The 19,946-nt window shown below is 33.6% G+C and overlaps 1 protein-coding gene across 2 annotated transcripts in view; it reads left to right on the top strand.

Moving 5' to 3' along the window:
- LOC127067817 (ras guanine nucleotide exchange factor P-like) overlaps window positions 1-19,946 on the top strand; it is an 88,732-nt gene that overhangs the window by 56,814 nt on the left and 11,972 nt on the right. The window contains exons 2-3 of one of the 2 annotated variants that reach the window (XM_051003179.1): window positions 16,770-17,730; window positions 18,498-18,557. In XM_051003179.1, coding sequence (XP_050859136.1) covers window positions 16,770-17,730; window positions 18,498-18,557 — 1,021 coding nt within the window. Of the gene's footprint in view, window positions 1-16,766; window positions 17,731-18,497; window positions 18,558-19,946 lie in introns of both variants that reach the window. The other variant, XM_051003178.1, reaches the window with a different exon arrangement.

The raw sequence follows: 19,946 nt of genomic DNA, 5'->3' as shown, positions 1-19,946 counted from the left end.
ATCATCTTAAATAAAATTGAAAATGATCGAACTGCATAATCCCTCTAGTCGACTCGAGGAACAATCGGCCATTTAGCAAAACGTTCAACGTCCCAGGAACCAGGGTGCATACATATATAGATATATACACATATGCGTGATGTAACAAACCGAATCGTGTTTCCGCACGCGTCACGTTCCTTTGATCGTGTACGATCATCGTCCCAACGTCGGGTAAGAATGACGAGGCGATATAACACGGAACAACAAAGTAGCATAATAATACGTGGACGCACCCAGTCGCAGGACAACCGTAACGCCTGAAGCTCTAAACCCTTTGCATCCCGTAATAAATTCAACGATTCGCTTCGTTAGCTTCCAAAATTAAACTAAAACGATTTTACGGATACATTATTTCTTTCGAAAAATTAAGAAAAATATTATCACGTACCTATAAAATTTCTCTCCAAAAATTTCAATCATTTAAAAACATGAGCAATATTCGAGCAATCTGAAAAACTTTCTTTAATATTATTTCCCCAATCACATAATCAAAAGTTATATGCTGATGAAAATGAACGAAAAAGAAACATAAAGAACCTTTTCGCTATTTCTCAAATCCATATCGAAGTCAACGAAAAGAAAAGACAAACTTTTAACGATTGTTTATCGACCATTTCGTCCAAGTATACAAATTACATCGTTGAAACTTAACGAAAACGAAAGAAGAAAAAAATATATCCTGCGTAGAATCTTCCGTTCAAGAAAAAAAAAAATGTTGACCATTAGCAATATGAAAAATTGTCTTCAATATTTCTCGAATCGCGTAACGATGTCGAAGTAAACGAGAAAAGCAAGATAATGTTTAAGAAATTTTTATCAACTATAATTGCATCGTTGAAAGTTAACGACAAAAAAAGAAGAAAGAAAAAAAGTGTTAAAAAGAGAGAGAAAGAGAGAAAGAGAGAGAGAGAGAGAGAGAGAGTTTCGACGATAAACGCAATTTGTTGTCGCGTGCGTCTACCTGGATTTATGCGTCGCGAAGGATGCGCTTCGTTTAATATACGAAGTCAGAGAGAGGGCTCCTCTCAGCTAATGAGGGAAGCATACACGTTCATGGGATGTGCGGATCGCGTGAGACGAGCGTCTAACAATGAGAGATCGATGATGAAGTGCCGGGTGAGCCAGCAAGCTCACGGCTGCTTCTGTTACCATCGGTGGTGGTAGTGCCGGTTATATGGTGGGGGTAGAACGAGTAGGAGGAGTGGGGGAAGGGAAGAAGAAGGATGGAATCGACCGTTCGACCGGACACGGCCGTTCGGGGTCAGGCACGCGACTCTTAGCCACGTCGTCGCCTTTCTTCCTCGTGATAGCTATTTGCCACCGCTTAACCCTTTCGTAACGCCGAATTAATACGTTCGCGAGCCTCCTCCTTTACCCTCAACAAGAATCATCTACGTATAATGAGAATAAACGATAATTAAATCTGCGCAAATGTATCGTTCATTTTGTTTTCTGAATACTTTGGAATTATTCATGTTTATCTAAATATAAAAATTGTTTTAAAGTGTTATATTATAAAGCATGAAGTTTAGATATGACGGATACATTTGTAAGATTAATCTTCGAGATGTTCTATTACAAAGGTCGATGGAGATATTTTCAATGTTGATTGAAATGCCTATCTTTTTTGTACTCCTTTAATGACTGTAATCTTAAACTTTGATATTAAACTAGAATATTTTCAACATCGGATTATAACAAAACTAATTAGTAATAGTAGTAATAGTAAATCAATTTTTATCATTTTCGATAAATATGCTATTTTTTATAAATACATTTTTTTCATTTGTTAAAGGCTCGTCATTTTGAAATCAAAAGTCCGGTTGAATCAAAAATTATTCATGAACCTTCTTGACGTGTAATTTAATTTTTTATACTAATTCCAAATTAATCTTCACGATCATTCAACAATTAAAATCGGTATGTCCCTGTACGTGCACGCGCACTTCACGTAAATACATAAGAATACATTATACACAAATTTTGTAATGAAACTTAGAGATAGATGGGAATCTTTCGTTAAATTCGCAAATTAAAATTTTAATCGCATCCGCAAATTTTTGATTGCTTTTATGATAAATTTTTAACGTAAATCATGCTTCCGTTTATCTTAAATATGAAAACAAAAAACATATGCCTAATAATATCTGTTGAATTAAAAATCTTCAACATTAAACTAGAACATTTTCGCAACATCGAACTATAACAAATTTAATCCCTAAAAAGTTTCTCACGAAGCAAAGAATATCACATTGACAAATTTCATTACACCTTAAAAAAAAAAAGAAAAGAAAAACGTAGAATTATAATGTCGATTTATTTCCTAAACGATAAAAAAAGAAAAAAAAACCTTTAAGCTTTCTCGGTAAACAGTGTCAGAGAATCAACTGTGAGGTCACATGAGCGAACACAACGGGGTTGAAAAAGGGTCGTGCCTGTGACACGTGCTCCGTGAAGGTAACACGAGAGCCGCTTGTCAAAATAGGACAAGCTAGAAGGCGATGAGTCTGGTAATATATACGTATAAGAGAACGAGCGTGATAGTATTAGTGGTGATGGTGAAGGGAGAAGGAGGAAAAGGGAGGTCAGAACTGATGAGTGAAAGAAAGATGGAAGGAGGAGACAAAAGGGAAACAACGATGTGCCCACGCACACGTGCGTTTTAATACGCCATAATGCGTTGCATGTCCCCATATTCATTAAGTAATTTTCTATCCGAAAGTCATTGCCAGTATAAGTATCGTCATACGTTAACATGTCTGCTCATCAGATCTTTCCAAATGATCAATGATCTTTGCTTTGAAAATCATTAAAATGATAATAATAATCAAGATAATTAAATTAAATAGATATTAGATGGATGTTTAATGGACGCGATTGAAAAAAAGGAACGAGTATATCGAATAAGGAAGTGAAATTTATTAATAACTTTGAGATTAAGGGAACTCAGGAGAGAGAGAGAGAGAGAAATATTGTTCCTAGCAAAGAAATTTCCCCTCGAACGGATCACGATCGTTCGAAGTGTTGCATTTCATATTTATGATCTCTTTAAGTTACCATCATTGTACCGTATCGTCGTGCATAAATTTCCTTGGGCTGTGTTTACGGAGAAATCGTAAGCCATGTTGTTATTTCCTCCTCCTCCATTGCGAGAGAAACGCGACTTGAAAGAAAGAAAGAGAGAAAGAGAAAAAGATAGAAAGAAAAAAATAGAAAAAGGGAAACGCTGTGACATACACCATAGAAAAGGTATAGAGAGTTTTTTTCTAAAAAAGATCAACGAGTCTCTCGGCGACCTTATTAAAGATGAAAGACACTCAGTTAGCTAGTCAAAGTAAGTACTTACTTACATCGCAGATCTCTTAAAAGGTGCCGTCTTACGATTTCGATCCAAAAGCAGATATAATCCTTCCTACGTATAATTTAGATGCGTAAAACACGTAGTAGGTATACGTTCGCTTTTCTCAACGAAGTTCAGCAAAGTTCGTGGTAATATCAAAACGTTATTTCTTCTGTTACGTGCCTTCAACACTCTCAAATGGGGTATATCTACAAACTTATGTGGGTACATACAAGTATAGTCAGATAGATAATACATACATATACATACGACGTATCAAACTGGTGAGCAAGAGAACCGAGGAGTCGAGTTCTGAGATCAAGTCACGCGTAGCCTAAAGAAAGTTGTTTAAAGGTCAGTGTAGCTCGGCTTGCATCACAAATGCCAATCTACTTACGAAATCTGTACGGGGAACAATGATATTCTCGTCGAAAGTAATTCGTTTCCTCGCCTCCTCTCCACCTCATCTTCGATCCTCCTCCTCCTCCTCCTTCTTCACCCCCTGTTCTCTTCTACGAGAATATCGTTACACAAGATCATTTTGCGCGACTTTTGCAACCGGTATTCGAAGAGATCTTTATTTTCTAGGACGATAACGCGACGTTTCTGAATCGAAACTAGGCAACGAGTTACATATGTTAATTGGAGTTAAAAGTTAAGCCATTTTGAATTTCGAAAAATGAACGATCGTATTTAAATTCGTGCTTAAATTCCTTTTCAATATTTTATATTTTTTTAAATAAAGTTTTTATTCTTTTATTCTTTCATATTTTATATCTTTTCAAAGAAATAACAAATTTTTGTTCTAAACAATTATCATATAATTTAAAGAAATACAAGTTCTGTCATCTGATCTTACGAATTTCGCAAAAGCTATTTCTTTCTATTTGATCGAGTAAACTCGCATTAGGAGCTCGCTCCGAAGACAGATATGATTTACGATGTTACCTTCGAAACGAATGCCGTCTGCGTTCGACGCGTACATACATACATATGTAAATACATAGCCACATAGAAAAACGTGATACGTAAAAAAATATGGCGGTCTGTGGTACGAACGGAATGCCAGCGATTAACGTATATCGTATATGAGTATCGTTATGATGATAAACAATACGATCATTGGATATTACGTATCGTAATGATCGATCACGTTCTTTTTTTTTCTTTTTTTTTTTTCTTTTTAATACTAAACGATAAGCCATAAAAGATAATTTAAGGCGGTGAACGTTAAAAAGAAAAAAAGAGAGAAAAAAATCCGCTCGGCGATTCAAATAACCTACGTATGAATCGAAATTAATCGATTGATCAAATTAAAAAGATCCTAATCAATATGCTTTACGTAACAACTATACAATTCACACTGAAATCTAATTGATTTTATTTAACTGCTAAGTCTATCTATCTCTGTCCTCGTCTCCATCTCTGTTTCTCTCTCTCCTTCTTGTTAAAAATACACAGACAAATATTCTTTTCTCTTCTCACATAAGATCTTCCATCTCCCTCGCGAGCATCACGATAAATCGAGGGAGCGATCGTTGGCGTTATAAAACAAAGGACCGCGATTCGTGTCTGGCTTCGATCGCGTCGGCTTTACTATCCGTTGTCGGGGACCCTCTTCTCTCTCTCTCTCTCTCTCTCTCTCTCTCTCTCCTTCTCTCTTCCTACGCCATCCTCGAAGAGGCACGCGTCATCCTCATCCTCATCCTCCTCGTCCTCTTATTTTTCTCTTCTTCTTCTCTCAACGGTCCACGAGATTTTGCGAATTATATATCTATCGTTTCGCCGTATCTACAATCTTATTCATATCCGCGAAATAATGCTGAATAATTTCACCATAAATACGGCGCGTCCACGTGGGCGTAAAGTAACGATAATGCAAGTAAATAATGGACGCAAGAGTTTTATTACCTAGCCGGCTGAATGGGGAGATAGAATCTACGTGTCCGTGGCAGTACAGCCACTTCAAAGAGAGAGACAGGGAAAAAGAGAGAGAGAGAGAAAGAGAGAGAAGCAAAGGACCTCTGAGATGGGATCCTATAGCCATTTGTTGGACCCAGCTTAAGACCAAAACTCTTAGACTCGGTTCTTAACTATCGATTTTTAGTTTGATTCGTTTTGATTTAGATCTAGGAAATGATTCTGATCTTTCTCTCTCTCTCTCTCTCTCTCTCTCGCTCTTGCTCTCGCTCTCTCTCTTCGTCTGTCTTTTTGATTTATTAATAATAAGAATTTTAATGTTACCAATTTTCTTTATTTTTATTATTATATTCACAACCTTTTTATTTTTCATGACTTCATGATTTTTAAATGAATCAATGTATCGAATATTTTACGCTTGTTGTCGTAAGTTCAAAAAATGTTTTAGAAAACTTTTCAGACTTAAATTTAAGAGTATTTTATTCTGATTTAATTTACAGCGTACATGTTATTCAAGAGAGATTTGCCCAAATCATATCATTTAAGATATTTTATGTTATATTTTCTATTTAGCAGAAATTTTTATGGAAATTAGAAACTGTAATTTAAAGTTTAATATACTTATTATCATAATACTTATTATCATAAAAAGAAAATATTAAAAATTATTCAGTTCGTTTAAACAATGTTTTTGTGGTGATATATTAATATCTTTTATAAACTAAAATAAGACAGAAATACTCAATATATCATAATTATTAAATAACGCCTTTCTGCTAATATTAAAATAATTTTAGAAAATTTTCAATATTTGACAAAAATTTATTTACTTTTTATTATAATTTTAATATAAACATAAAAATAAACTTACTTTTATAAAAACAAAAACATATGAGGATAACAAAACCATATATTTGAATTATTTTAAAACAGCTATATAAATTAATTAAAATATTAGGTGGATCACACATGTCTGTTTAAAATGTTTAATCTATGGATTTTTATTCGATACTTCTCCTTTCTTTTCCTCGTTTATTTTACATATTTATTATCAGATATGATTTATATATTTAGTAACAATAAAAAAAAATTAATAAAATATAATTTACATAACCGGTACGCAAATTTTTCTCTATATGTATACAAACCAACTGATAGTCAAAATTTGGCCATTCTTTACACGTATTCTAATAACATACATAGCCCAATCAGAAAAGAAAAATCGGAAAAGAGAAAAAAGATGCTCAATAGTTTTCAAGTGAAAGAAAAAAACTTAAATTGTGTGGAAAAATCGTTTTGTAGTGCTAAGACTTCGCACTGTTTTATTACAGAGAGATTATCATACATATTTATTTATTTATTTACTTATTATATTATTCTATTATAGGATTGACCGATAAATAATGTTAAAATTTTTAATATTTTATATCTAAATAAATAATCTTATATATACATTATAAGATTTTTTATAAAGAATTTATGCGATTAGGAATTTGATAAAAAAAAAGAAAAGATAACAAGAAAAATTCTAAAAGTAATAATCGAGGTAAACAAAATATTACAATAAATAATGATTATTAAATTATAACAGTATAACATTACAAATAATGTTGACTTTCTTTTACAACCATTTTTTTCGTAGACACGTGTAAGCATTTTTTTTATTTTATCAACTCTTATCTTAAATTAATTTTCTTCTGTTGAATTATATTGGATTAATTAATAAATAAATGCTACCACTTATAATAAAACGGCATTTATATGTATAATTCAACCCAAAATAACTATACGATATACTAAATTAGAAGTTGCTATTGTAAAAATATCATATTTTATAGTGCTATTTTATTATAACAAACTTATTACTTATAAAGACATTTATTTATGAATCAACTCGCTATATTTATTGAATGATTATTTAATAAAATTCATAATGATTCTCTTATGATTATAAAAAAAAGTGTAATATTGAACGAGACAATCGAGTATTCGTTCATGCGTAAGTAATATTTTCATAAAACATGATAGAATGTTAACTTATAACATAGAACACGTTTAAGAGAGATCATGATTTATTTCTCTGGAGAAAAAAAATAGCAGAACAAAGGGAACTCGCAAGACACGAATACGACGGATCGAAATTATGATTTCCACGCGCAGAAATGACGCATGGCAGACGGTGGTTGGTCGAAAGACGAATCACAAGAGAAGAAGAAGAAGAAGAAGGAAGAATAAAAGGTCTATAGAGACATAACGTAAGAGAACCCATAGAATCATGAGCGGCAACCCCGTGAAGCACGTCAGTCGTTGACTCTCTCAGACGGTAGTTTATTTGAACGATGAACAGGAAGACTTGTAGGTACAGAAGGAGAGAAGGAAGAAAAAAGAAAAAGAAAAGAAAGAAAAGAAAAGAAAAGAAAAGGAGGAATGTCGTTCCGAAATTGAAATGGCGATAAAGTAATAATTTCCATGACAATCCTCAATACGCATGACAGATCACATTTAAGATAACACCGACAAGATTCCTTCGACACGACTAATGAAAGAAGTTAAGGGATCGAAGAATAAACGAGATTAAAGAAAATAAAAAAGTCGAGGATAGAAATAAGACGATAGACGATCGTCTTTAATAAAACGCAAGGCAGGTAATAGGTACCTACTTGATCTTTGTAATTTTAGATAATAATATTTTTATCTCGTATCAATAACATGACTTCTTATCCATAAACGAACATATTGAGTTTATTCATGAATAACTAAGATCACAAATAAGAAGTTCATTATAATAAAACAGTACTTCAACCCTAATAAATACGATGTTTTATAATCAGAATTTTTGGCTTTACAATTTTACATAGTTCATATCAATCGGTTCATAAATAAGTGCCGTTATAAATAAAACATTTATTCGAATAAAATGAAATAAAAGATAGGAAAAGCACGAGTTCCATTCTTCGAAGTTCCTCTCCACTTCGACTTTTCAACGAAGACAAGGATATTCCAAGTATAGAAACAAAGTCTAATAAATCGAGAACTATTCTATTCTCTTCCGATGGCAATGAGAATCTCGAATTCGGGCCAACCTTTGAGCCTTTCCAACACGATCGAAGTCTTCCTCTTTTACTACTCTTCGCTTCGTAATAATGGCCGACACACGCTCTCTCTCTCTCTTTCTCTCTCTACAACCTGACATTTCCCTTTGCGTTTTATCGAGATAATACGGCTTTAGGTCAGAGGGTGTGGCTTCGCCAGATTGATTCGGCGAGGCTCGCTTCTGCGCGCTACGCTTCGTTACCACGAACACACGCGACGGACGCGAAGACACGAACACACAGACAAGATGGCCGCTTTCCTTCGACCAACAAGCTTTTCATCCATCTTCCTACGTCCCATTTCGCTCGTCGAAATCGATAAATAGAACGAACGAACCAACCGTATGAAACGGACGATAAAGCTGTCGCTATATATATACTCTATCGGCCATCATAAATACGATGGACGATTCGCTTTCGATAATTATGATATATGGCGTGCCACGCAAAGAGCAATTCCCTAACCTTTTTACCACCAAACTCCGTTTATACGTTTGTTATACGGTGAGGGATGAGAAATGGCGGAACGTTCCCGTAACACCTTCGACTTTTCGCCTTTTCTTCTACCACCTGCCTTCTGATCGATTTTTTTAACCTTATGCGCGATTATTACGTATCTATGTACTATATGTTTATATATATATATATATATATATATATATACCTACACGTTCTTTCCCTCTTGCACGCGAATCCAAAAACAGTATCTACGGTTAGCGAAATTGATTCGGAGATGTAAAAAATTTGTGACGTGACTGAAAACTACTATCTGAATTTTGATTAAATAATAATAATTCATAGTCCTTAAATTGTGATTTTATATTATTTGGAATCAATATTATAAACGAATATAATCAAGCATGACCGGAAAGTTACTTGACTATATCACTTAAAATCATAAAGTTCTATTTTCCCTCACCAATAGATTAACGGTTAAGATTTATAAAAGAAAATTTTGAAACTGGAAATTACAATAATTATGAAACTTTACGGATATTTCAATAAAGTGATATTTTTGTTTGTTATCAATTTTCAGTTTAAGAAGAGAAAAGTTTCTACTTTTTTTTTCATTAATAATTGAATTAAAACTAATGGATTATATTTGTAATATGTTTATATATACATATATATTTGTTTATATGTAGATTAAATTACATACATCATTAATGTATACATTCATATCTTACTTTAATTGTATTACACTAAGATTACTATAAATGTAAAATACTTCGTTAGAAAAATGATTTCTTTTTCAATATATATTTAATTATAATAAAACGTTGATATAAATTTATAAAAATTGTAAAATATTCAATCGTTCATTACGTATATTATATTATATATATGTATATATATATAATATATTATATAATTGTAACTAATTAAAGGGTAGATATATATGGTAATAAAACATATTATATATATGTGTGTATGCCTTTTTCAAAATGGATTTGGCATAAAAATAAACATCATTTATTTATCTTCGAAAAATAAAATAATCAACAAAAGTGATATTTACTTTCATAGGGAATAAAAATTACACTATGTGTAACAAATTAATTAAAAATAATATAAATTTTCGTAAAATAAAAGTCGCCAGCAATATATACTTTTAAATATTTATATTTATATCTCGATTTCATTCTTTAAACAAATCGAAATGTTTATTTAAAACAATGATAAACTATGTTAAGAATAACAACCATTATCTTAAAAATTTTTTAATATCTATCATCGTTTGCAAATAGTAAAATAAAAACTAAGAAGATCATTATCTTTAAAATTTTATTTATCCTTTTAAAGTAAAAAATAATAATCAATCATAATTGCGTTAATATAAAACATTTTCTATCAATATAAAAAATTATTAGAACTTTTTAAACTCTTCGCGATCGTTTAAACAATATTTAATTTTTTTCACAAAGTGAACAATCTGTTCTAATAACATGTTTGATAGAACAGGAAAAACAAAAGAAATGTGCAAAAAGATTAAAAATAACAAATAAGGATACAAAAATAGACATATTTTTCAGCCTCCAAGCCTGCCATCCTTGGAATCAAAACAAGCAACAACAAAAAAGATTGCTTTAATTAAGAGTATGTATTTATAAAGTTTGATAATTTTTAAAATTTTTCACCTCGGAATCTTCCCTTATTAATTTGACAGAATTGATGTATCACCCTGTATACCTACATACTTACATATAACACGCATCATGTCAGAATTTTATCAGAGTCGTCCGACATTTTTGTAGCATTACGGATCGTGCAAGAGATTTTCCTTGTCGGATGCAACGATACAGATACGATCACGAGCATAAAAAATTCAGCTTGCAACGTAGCCACTCGTATTGTACGTATCCGACAAACGCACATGCATATATATATATATATATATACACGTCCCCATCACACAAAGATATTCGAGCGTGTACGGCGATTGTAATAACGACGCGCTATCGACTGCGTGGGTGTCCGTTCTTGCTCTGACAGATTCGAAAACGCATTATTAACACCGATGACCCTGGCTCTATGATTACGCGCATTAATAGCCGGATGGACGAACTTTGCTCGTGGTTCCGCACTATTATTATTGCAACGTGAGAAAGAGACGGGGCGAGGTGTCTGATAGAAAGAGTAAGAAATATATGGAGGAGGAGACGAAGAAAAATAAGAAGAAAGAAAAGAAAAGAAAAAGAAAAGGAAGAGGGAAAAAACGGAAATAGATATATTTATTATACTTGAACGATACTAAATCTGTAAATCAAATAAAACAATACAAAAATAAAAACATACAGTAATATATGGAATTGATATATATATATATTGTCTATATATTTTATATATATAGTTTTAGGCAAAAACCAAGAAAATTACAAATACTTTTGATAAGGATTTTATTGGCTTCATATTTCATTGTGTTACCGTAAATACCTATATATACTAATTCCATAAGAAAAAATAAAATTTATTCCAAAAGAATTAAATAAAATAATAACGAATTGAAAGTTAATTAATTTAGACAAAAATAAATAGAATTACAAAGATTTCCGACAAGAATTCTGTCTATATCCCTAAATATTCATATCAATTATATGTGCTAACAATATTTGTAAAAAATCAAAATATTATTATTTTTAATATTCCTAGATTTTCATGTAAAATACGCACGCTAACCATATAAGAAAATAAAATAATTAATCGAAAGTGGTTAAATAAATTTATGTAGACAGAAATAAATAATTTTACGAAGACTTCTGACGAAAATTTTGTATTTATGTTAATTATGTATGCTAACAACCTTCAGAAAATCAAGATACCGTAATTTTCGTATACCTACTCTTTCATAATAAATACTCACGCTTACTAGCTCTACATATAATTTAAATAAAAAAAAAAGAAAAGAAACAAGGAAGACAAATTAATTTAAAAGAAAGACAAATAAAATTATGAGGATTTTTGAAAAGAATTTTTGTATTTTTACAATTCCGTATGCTAGTAACGCTAAGGAGAAAAAAAATTTGTGATATTATCACCGTTGTATTTCACTTCCATATTAGTCACGTATTCCAGCTGGCATCATAGAAGGAAAAGAAATATTATAAATCAAAATTAGAGAGGTTCCTAAGACCTCCCGCAAGATTTCCCTTTCCGTTAGATCTACGAACGTTTCATTCCGTTCCCTTTGATTTCATCGTCAATGTCGGAACTTAACCATCGTCATCGCGTCTTCGACCGATTCGAGTTTTGTCTCTCCAACTGGATGGGTACCCTCGTGTCGTGCTGGCCACGTACGGGATTTAAATATAATGTTTCGCACGCAAGCGCATGTCGTAGCGCGCTACAAACTCCTTTTCAAATTGCATATCAGGTAGGATCGAGTGTTGCGAGTATACCAATCTTCCGACGATGAATAATTCATTGTGTAAATAATTCATAAATCACCTCGCGCGCGTTCGCCGGACGAACGATGAGCTCTCTCTCTCTCTCTCTCTCTCTCTCTCTCTCTCTCTCTCTCTCTCTCTCTCTCTCTCTTCGTTTCTCTCTGTCTGTCTCTTTCTATCTCTCTCTGTGTCTCTTTCTTTCTCCTTCTCGCTCTCTCACTTTGAAATTCCTCACGAAAAGTTTTAACCAATTTACCGCTCTGCCTTCATCATCGGCGTCATCGCCGTTGTCCGCATTACATTTCGAAAGTTCAAGGGTTGACAAAACGAGCCACCGAAGATTTCGTACGTAAAGAAGTTTTCATTGCAAGAGAATACCGGCGTGTACTTCTTATTATATTTTCTTTTTTTCTTTTATTTTAATAACATCCAACTATTTTATGTACAACGAAATATTTTACCGACTTAAATCAATTAAGAAAATTACATGTCTAGAATTTATCTTTGTTTTTCACATGTTCTTTTTGCTATAGATAAATGTACAGCATTTTTAGTGCGCACATCGACACTGCTACTACATCACTACTACTCGAATCAAAATTAAAAACTGCAAATTCAAATTACATTACATGTATTCTTATACTTACTTAATTCCCCGAACTCTTTATTACAAGACTGCACGGTTACGTTTGCACGATTTTCGACCTACATCACACACACATAAATACATACATCAGTACGTACGTATAGTCGTAACGACGTAATTACATGAAGTATCTCGCACGAGTAGCACCAAGAAACGCATTTTTCTTTTCCGATTCCATCCATCGTGGTACTTACACGAGTAGCCACGACGATTTCTTTTTATTCCATTAAAACATCATGCTTCCGATCCATTAGGAGACGGCTCGTCATTACCGTATATAACCATGTGATTAATAACCGAGTGCCGCTCGGAAAATTACAGCAGGACACACACGGGATTTCTGCGCACACGGGAGCACTGTGCGAGCAGCTTGGTGATCGTAACGCGTTGGCTTTTCTAACGTCCGCCATAACGTCGTTAATTTCTCTCATACACGACTACCGTCGACCTTCTTCTTCGAAGAACGGACGCAAACTTCCTATAGCGAGAAGCTAATAAATGCGAGAGATTCTTTATACCTACATTTTTTATTATTTATCAAAGAGATTAAATTAGATCCTTAAACTATACCTATAGGTATATAAGTTTTAATTCGTTTAGTATCGAATTACTTTTATAACATAAGGAAGTTATTATTATCGTAAACAAAATACTGTTAAAAGTATTCGTATATTTATAGAATGTAATTTAAGGATATAATCAAAGTATGTAAAAAGAATCTACATATTTTTACTTGTTTTATGATTCAATGATTTAACGTAATAATGTTTACTATGACAATAATGACAATGATCTAAGTTAACAATATTTATTAGTAAACATATAAGAAAGTGAGGGAGAGAGAGAGAGAGAGTGAGAATATTTGATAAAATGAAATTAATGTTATTTACGATAATTAATATTTATGGTTACAACATAAATATTATATAAATATCATATACAATATTTCATACAACTATATATCCAATAATACAAACTTATTTTATTTATTAAATATAGTATCTATTTTACTTCTATTTAATTTTAACTATTTAATTTATGAGAGAAGTTAATTATTTAATTAAAAGAATGCTATAAATACCACGTTGATAAACAATAGCCGAAATAGTTACGAAATTTTGGCAGCAACCGATACGATTCTATCTATCTTTTATATATTACATTTGTTTCATTATTATCATAATATAATTTGAAGCAATATAATAATTTTGAAATTTTGCACTTTATGACGTAATCAAAGGAAAAAAATTATATTATACTTGTACAAAGGGGTATAATTTCTTCGACGATATATTATTTAATTATACGAAACACATTTATCGAAAGAATGGAAGGGTACGTTAAAAGTAAGTAGTTACATTCGAATTTGACATTGATATAAATTATTCGAAATAAATAATTAAAAATATTTTTCACTGACAACTGTCCACCGTACATAGGAGTACCAGTTATTCGGTTAATGAACAGTTTAGTTCGCATGGCAGATGCAACTCTTGGCAAAAAATGGCAACATATTCGTCAGCAAAGCAATTTCAGCACCACCACCATCACCGTAGAAAGCAAAGAGAATTGGTAAAGACCTAAGAAGAAAGGGAAAGTCAGAACCAATAACATTTAATTATTGATTAAACAAATCCCTTCTTCTAGGTTCTTGCAGGATACCCAGCGATTATAAAAACCATCGTTGTTAAAGGAGATGGCTTATTTTATTAAAAAGTCAACGTTATATCATTAACACCCTATTCTTCAAAATTATTGTCACATCGTTATCAAATCAACTGTATTTATTTCCGTACATTTTTCACGCATAAAAATCTAAATATTCACGAACGATTTTGTACCCGAATTATATAGTGGAGAATCGATTTTATTTTTCGTAAATACGTAGAGTTTCCGAACTTCTACATTCCTCATTTCTGGTTGCGTCGTATAGACGTTATAACCTAAAAAGAGAAACTCAGTTAAGGACGAATTCTAATCCGCTCTGTCTCGAACGACGAAATTGCGAAAGGTCTAGAGATTCCAGATAGGCCTAAGACTCGGCTTGAATGTTAGAAATCAGAGCACTCGAGCAAAAAGAATTTTTTTTCTATTTCATTACTTCACTATATAACGAAACACGTCGAACAGAAAGTCCACCTAGAGAAACTCAAGCATTAACTCCGTATCCTGTGCACAGGGACGACCTTTATCCTCCCACTTCAGATCAAGTATTACTCGAACGAGCTGGATGTAAAAAGTAACTTGGTAACGTTGGATAAGATGGCATAGACTTTAATGACAAATGAGAAGGTTTTTAATAAATAATAAAAAAATGTTTAGTTCTACAAAAGGAGAGAAAAAAAATAGATACTCGATTATAATTAATCATTTGGTTTCAAGAGATTAATTTCATTCAGCGAATTAATATTTTATGAACCTTTCTATAAATCAATCAAGTGATTGTAACTCAATAACAAATGGTAGGTGATTAGAAGTTTTTCATTAATTTATTACATAAATTAATTTTACTCTATGCATAAAGATTATCAAAAAAGATTGTCAGGGGATATAAAACGATATACAAAAATTTCGTTTTAAAAACAAATAGCATTTCTCACAAAACTCTGCAAAATATACATTCCATGCTGTTATCTAACAGAATTTTAATATAAGTATCATATTTTAAAACCATTTAAATGCCTACATACCTACATTAAAATTTATAATCAATATGTATTTCGAAAATATTTCTTGAAATGAAATATTTAACATAATAATAATTATAATTACTAAGACAGCATAAGTAAGTTAAAAGTATTTGACGTTAAAAAATAATTGGCTACTGGACATGGTTGGCAATAAAATGTCTGACCGGTAATATATTAATTATCTTAGAAATTGCATAAACGAGTCTTAACAACTCCCGTTTTATTTTCAGTACACTGTGATATAACGATCCAGGCAAGATATCATTTAGCAAACGTTAGAATGAGATCCATCGATCATCGATAGTCGAAAAGAAAAAGAAAGAAAAAAGAAAGAGACGAGATCGTTGAATGGGCGTTTTGCTGCGTGTGCTTCGACCAGCGTGGCGCATTAAAATATTCAAAATGTTGTGCTCGCACGTTCCGTCTCGATAGAAAAAGAAAAAGAGAGTTGGTACGCGAGGGCGGCGTTGAACGAATAGAAATCATGCAAAGAATGACGGAGCATCGCTTGCTACCCTGCCTCCTCTTCTTTTTCTTCTTCTATTTTCTCTCTCCGTCTCCTCTTCTTATCTCTTCCTCTTCCTTCAACGGCCTCTCATGCGTAGTAACGTCCGGACACGAGGCGTGGGGTGTCGGAGAGACCTCATGCTGCACAGCCCCCGATGTGCTCGTTGCATATTAACGTACTACGAACGACGGTGTACCAGTCTTCGTGCATCATCGGTGCATCAGCATAATGCAAGTCATTGGACTTCAACAACCCCTCTCCTTTTTTACCCTTTAAGCTTTGATTTTATACGTGACGGTCGACTGGTAATTTAAAAAAAAAAAGAATAAAATAAAATAAAGGAATTACAATAAATCCATCGATTTCATTTTGAGATGTTCTTAGTCGATACAATTCCTTAGTGGAATGGACTTTGTAAGAATTCGATGCGGACATTGAAATCACTTACAACTTGAGTGGAACTTTCGGAGACATCAATGCTCGCAAGCGACTGTTTTTACTCGTACGATAACAAGACCTTATTATCGTTAAAAAATTCTTAAATTTTTGAATCAATGCAATAATTTTATTATATACAAATAATTGTAAAAATTCGTTATCCAGCTTAATAAATTATATCTAACATCGATTAACTATGCTTTCAGCAGACATCGGACCTGGATACGTTTCTCTGCAGACAAGATCTCGATCGTTTGCAAAAGTTAGACGAAGATGACGGGGATAAGGATACGAGAGAGTCTTCGGTACACATGGAGGACTTCTTTGAAGTCGGTGGTCCAGTTTGCAGACCACAGGCTAGTTTCGTATCTTCGAGGAGTCAACCAGGTGGAAACGACGACGACGTCTTTCTCAGGCCTCCTCTTTGGGAGGACATCACGTCGAGCATTCAAAAGCTTGACCCGGAGAACGCGGACATGTTGGGCTCTCAATCTCACATTAAAATGGAATCCGACGACGTGACCTCTCCAGTTCTTTCACCGGTCGAAATAAAGACGGAACCGTTGCCAGCGCCCCCGACTTTACACTTGCTCGAAGGGCCAGCGTCGAATCAAGTACAGAGCTTTTCAAATTCGGGACAGTCAAATGTGTCAACGGGTGGACAACAACAGCTCGTTCATCATCGAACAACGACAACGACAACAACGGCGTCTTTTAAAGCTTTCCCACCGGGTAATCCTGGAAATGGAAATAGTGTTGCCGGTAATACAGGAAACGCCAATACCAACTCTGTTGCGAACAACAATAACGTTAATAACAACAACGGGAATAACAATAACAATAACAATAACAACGGTAACAGCAACGACACCTCGACGAATCATCACGGATCGTCTCAGGCGCTTCAGCAAGCTGGTAACGCAACGACCTCACCACTTTACGGCTCGATGACCAGGTTGATGTACATCTCACCGTTAACACCTCCCATCTCGGATCCTGGCTCGCCCATCGGTGGTGGCCCACCGCGACGGACACCGCCTCCGCCGTATCCGCAACCCTCTATTCTAAATCCGCCCCATCGGATTCAACCGCCACCCATCACAACCAAGTTTAACAGACGGAACAATCCTGAGCTCGAAAAGCGACGTGTTCACCACTGTGATTTCATAGGTTAGTCTTACATTTCTTTTTCACTCTACCGATTCCCTTCTCCATTTTCCAACATTTTTCATAGTAAAATTTTTTTAAGTTTCAAATAACACAAACAAAAGGCTTTTTAAAATTTTTGTTCAATTCTAAAAGTGCATAAGGTTTTTAAAAGCCAAAAATCAAAGATCCCCTGATCTAAACGTCAAAAGATACTTCTCGATACATATTCACGTGATTCAAATGCAATTTAAAGAAAAAAAAAAAACTGAGAGAATTAACCGAATTATCCTGAACAAACCGAGACGTACGATCGTCACCTTCAGTTTATCGGTTATCTCTGGTTGTCCTCGTTCTTTGTCTCAGCGTCTCACCTTTCAAAAATTTACAAAGTTGCGTTTCCTCATAGATAGGCAAATCCTGGTAAACAGACGAGATACCAATGTTAGGACAACGAAATGAGTCTTTGCTTGTTATACAATATCTTCGAACTATATCTACTCGCTTTCGAAGAATCTCGTTCATGTAAAATACGTTGATTGTCATATGACACAAAAATCTTCGAAACTCTTTTTACAGGTATAATCAAAATCGTTTGTAAAATTTATTACTACCATTATATATTAATTATGCTAATAAAAATAAAATCTGGTGTAATTTCCTCATATTTATCGAGAAATCAACTTCGTCATTCTTTTTCTCTTTTTCTCGGACGAGCAGAGGATAAGTGATCAGTTAAAAAACGAAACAATGGCGGCATTTTTAAAACGCTCGCTCTTCCTTGTTTGCAGGTTGTACGAAAGTATACACGAAGAGTTCGCACCTGAAGGCCCATCAGCGAATACATACGGGTAAGTTTGTGAATATATTATGCGTGTGTATGCGTGTTGCGTGTATGTTTACAGAAGAAACGTACCAACGAATCGCGATAATTAGCGAAGTGATCGCGTCAAGGCGCGGCTAAGGGCACCACGAATAGTATGTACCGTTCAACAATTAGGTATGTAGCTCATCCTCGAAGCAGGACGGAGAGTTTGAAAGTGCCAAGTCGGTCCCGACTCTCTTCTTGGCGTGGGCAGGGCGCGGTCTCTTTCTTTCTCTCTTCCACGCATACATATACAAGTGGAGACTCTCTCTTTCTCTCTCTCTCTCTCTCTCTCTCTCTCTCTCTTTCTCTTTTTCTCTCTCTATCTCTATCTATCTCTAATACCTTCTTCGTCTTTTACTGGCTCTTGGTGTCACAAGCGTCTCTATCATATGTAAACGTATAAGGAACGACACGAGCATGGTATGCGAGTACTAAAGTGTAACTAGCGACCCACATCCTGTCCGTGTCCAAACACATCGCATGGATACTCTTTTGCTTAGATGTATATGTATGTGAAAGAAAGAAAGAGAGAAAGATGAATTAATCAAGATGAGTCGTTAAAAAGAAAGTTCAAGTATCATAATAAGACTAATTAAAATGTAAAGAATTGACTTAAAACAGAAAAAAGAAAAAGTTGATAAAAGTTATGTTTGCATTTTAAAATTGACCATCAAACTTTCTCTGTTTTTTTTCTCTTCCCCCCCCCCCCCTCTCTCTCCTTTTCTTTCTTTCTTTCTTCCTTTCTTTCTTTGTCTTTGACTCTTCTCTCTTCGACACATCGATTAACACACACGTGGTGAACGAACACTGAAGAACAAGATGCGATTCCTGCACACGTGGCCATTCGGCGTCAGCCTCTTGCGGAATGCAGCAAGCCAGAGGCATCTTAAGTGCGATGTACCACTTTCGAATTGATACCTCGAGGTTTTGCGGTAAGCCGTCATCGTTTCGTACGCGTAACTCGTACGAGAAAAGCAGACGATGAGAAAATAGAATAACGAGAGTTAGATATTTGAAGTTTGGAGTGAACCACAACTGATCTAAAATTTTAGTAGATAATTTTAATCAACTGAGAATCGACATTTTCCTTTCCTATATCTTCGCTTTTAATCCAAGTTTAAAAAATCTTTTTCTCAATGTTTATATTACCGTCTTTACGAAAAAACATAACAAATTTAACAAAATCGTGTCTTTCTATAAATTTGTTAATTTGAATTATTCTTTCCCTTAAATTTAATAGTATAATTGTTTCATTTTTTTTATCCAATAAATAATCAAATTCTATTCAATTAAATAAAAAAAAATTTACATCGCTATCTTAAATAATTTTAAAGAAAACAGCATGTAACACTTTGTTTTATCCTCTATACTC

This window comes from Vespula vulgaris, chromosome 11 (assembly GCF_905475345.1).
Source record: "Vespula vulgaris chromosome 11, iyVesVulg1.1, whole genome shotgun sequence".
Lineage (NCBI taxonomy): Eukaryota > Metazoa > Arthropoda > Insecta > Hymenoptera > Vespidae > Vespula > Vespula vulgaris.
The sequence above is the reverse complement of the archived record's forward strand: the minus strand, read 5'-3'. Positions and strand labels throughout refer to the sequence as shown.